Source organism: Lacerta agilis, chromosome 10 (assembly GCF_009819535.1).
Source record: "Lacerta agilis isolate rLacAgi1 chromosome 10, rLacAgi1.pri, whole genome shotgun sequence".
NCBI classification, from domain to species: domain Eukaryota; kingdom Metazoa; phylum Chordata; class Lepidosauria; order Squamata; family Lacertidae; genus Lacerta; species Lacerta agilis.
The window spans coordinates 2,315,383-2,317,620 of NC_046321.1; the positions used below are offsets into that span (position 1 = coordinate 2,315,383).

The window sequence follows — 2,238 nt, forward strand, 5'->3', positions numbered from 1 at the left end:
CAGGGACGGGTTTATGGAACCAAGGGGGTGTTAGGCACAAAATACTTAGGGAACCACTGATCTAGATTCAGGCCATGTGGTGTTTCTGTGCCCAGTGTGTACATTGAGAAGATCGATGACAGTTGTGGAGTCATTCTTGTATACCAAGTGATTTTGTTCTATATGGAGGTGTTTCTGGAGAAAATGTTTTGAAGCTCCCAATTTCTACTACTACTGCTACAAAAAAAATGCAGAACAAGCTCTTGCTAAGTACTTTAATTCTGAGAATCATAGCCTATTGGACTGTTCAGTGATTGCTGCAGAAATGCTAACAGATCCAAAAATGGTAGCAGAAAGGGAGAAATTTTGTATGTAAGCACAGGACACTTGAGCCCTGTATTCCCTCAGCCAGGAGGTTGAAACAACAGAGGGAGGCCATCATAGCCCAGAGGGCTTATGGCAAAAAATGGTAAACCAATGGCTTAAGGGAACTTTTCAGGGTTATTGGGGGGCCCATGGAAAGAACTGTTATCCCCTGCCCCCTGTCCAAGGACCAAAGCTCTTCCAGGGTTACCCGGACCACCAATTTCTCAAGGTTAGTTGTTAGGATCTAAAATGCAGGGTGAGAGTGGGGAGCAGAGTTCTCCAACCACCTTGGGAGCTGTCCTTTCTGACTGGGAAGCCCAGAACCTAAGAGCTGGGCTGGGGCTCTTTGTCTTGGCTGCATGTATTCATGATTCCTGGTTTTGCTCCCATCCATTTCACTTCCTTCTTGGTTCTCCTCTCAGATCTGACCCTGATGGAAACAAGCAGCAATCAGACGCTACCTGTAGCCGAATTCATCTTTCTGGGTTTCTCTGGGGTCGACAAAGGCCAGGTCTTCTTCCTCCTCCTCTTTCTGACCATCTACCTCTTCACCCTGGTGGGAAACTCCACGATTTTCACTCTGATCCAGCTGGATTCACGCCTCCACAGCCCCATGTACTTTTTCCTCAGCCATTTATCCTGCTTGGACATCTGCTACTCATCTGTCACCGTCCCCAAGATCCTGGTGAACTTCTTGCGCCAGAGACACACCATTTCCTACAACCAGTGCATGGCCCAGATGTTCTTCCTGATGAGCTTTGCAGGGTCTGAGTGCGCCCTGCTGGCCGTCATGGCCTACGACCGCTATGCCGCCATTTGTCAACCCTTGCGCTATGCTCACCTGATGAGCAGAAGTGTGTGTGTCCCTCTGGCCACGGCTACTTGGATCTGGGGCCTCTTGGACTCTGCCATTCACACTGCGCTCTCCACCAACCTGGACTTCTGTGGCGCCAACCAGATCCACCACATCTTCTGCGATGTCCCTCCTCTTCTGCAAATCGCCTGCAGCGACACCTACGTCAATGAGATGGCGCTTCACATAGCGAATATTTTTATGGGCATGGCCCCCTTCTTCCTGGTGGTCATCTCGTATATCTTCATTCTGTCGGCCATCCTTCGGATCCGCTCTAACACCGGCAGACACAAGGCTTTCTCCACTTGCGCAGCCCACCTAGTTGTGGTCATCATCTATTTTGGGATGGCCGACGTGAACTACAACCGCCCCAGCGCAGGCTACTCCTTGGAAGTGGACACCCTGATCTCTACTCTCTATTGTATCATCATTCCCATGCTGAATCCTGTCATCTACAGCCTCCGCAACAAGGAGGTGAAGGAAGCCCTGAGGAAGGTTCTGGGGGGCTTGAAGAAGGACTCTGGTCTCCCTCACTAACAGGGATTCCTCTCGGGCCTAGAACCTGTGGGGAAATTCCCCTTTGTGAGTTCAAGTATGGAGGCTCACACTATCAGACTTTACTTAGCAGTGCATCACTGGACAGCGTCCACAGAGTCTGTACCGAGATCCCAAAGGAGCAGAAAAGACTTTTCACGTATGCAACGACTGCCACATGGATGCTACTAGCCCAGAGATGGAAAGAAGTTAAACCCCCTACCAGAGAAGAATGTCAAACTAAGCTGTTGGACTATGCCGAAATGGCAAAACCGACCGGAAAGGCTCAGGAACCAAGAAGATAAAAACTTCAAGAAAGAATGGGGGAAATTTATAATTTATTTTGGAGACCGCTGTAAGCAGATGAAAACATTAGCAGGATTCCTGGATGTGGTAAAAAATGAGATGGCAAGAATAAACATTGACATCCTAGGCATCAGTGAACTAAAATGGACAGGAATGGGCGAATTCAGTTCGGATGACTATCATATCTACTACTGTGGGCA

At 48.9% G+C, this 2,238-nt stretch overlaps 1 protein-coding gene across 1 annotated transcript; it reads left to right on the plus strand.

Annotated features, from left to right (window-relative positions):
* Positions 1-778: 778 nt before the first annotated feature.
* LOC117054059 (olfactory receptor 5V1-like) lies at positions 779-1,735 on the plus strand. The gene has a single exon (XM_033162501.1). The coding sequence runs from the start codon at positions 779-781 to the stop codon at positions 1,733-1,735; it is 957 nt and encodes a 318-aa protein (XP_033018392.1).
* The last annotated feature ends 503 nt before the right edge of the window (positions 1,736-2,238 follow it).

What these genes read in the sequence shown, in the direction of transcription:
- LOC117054059 (XM_033162501.1), top strand. Translation starts at nt 779, where the DNA reads ATGGAAACAAGCAGCAATCAGACGCTACCTGTAGCCGAATTCATCTTT.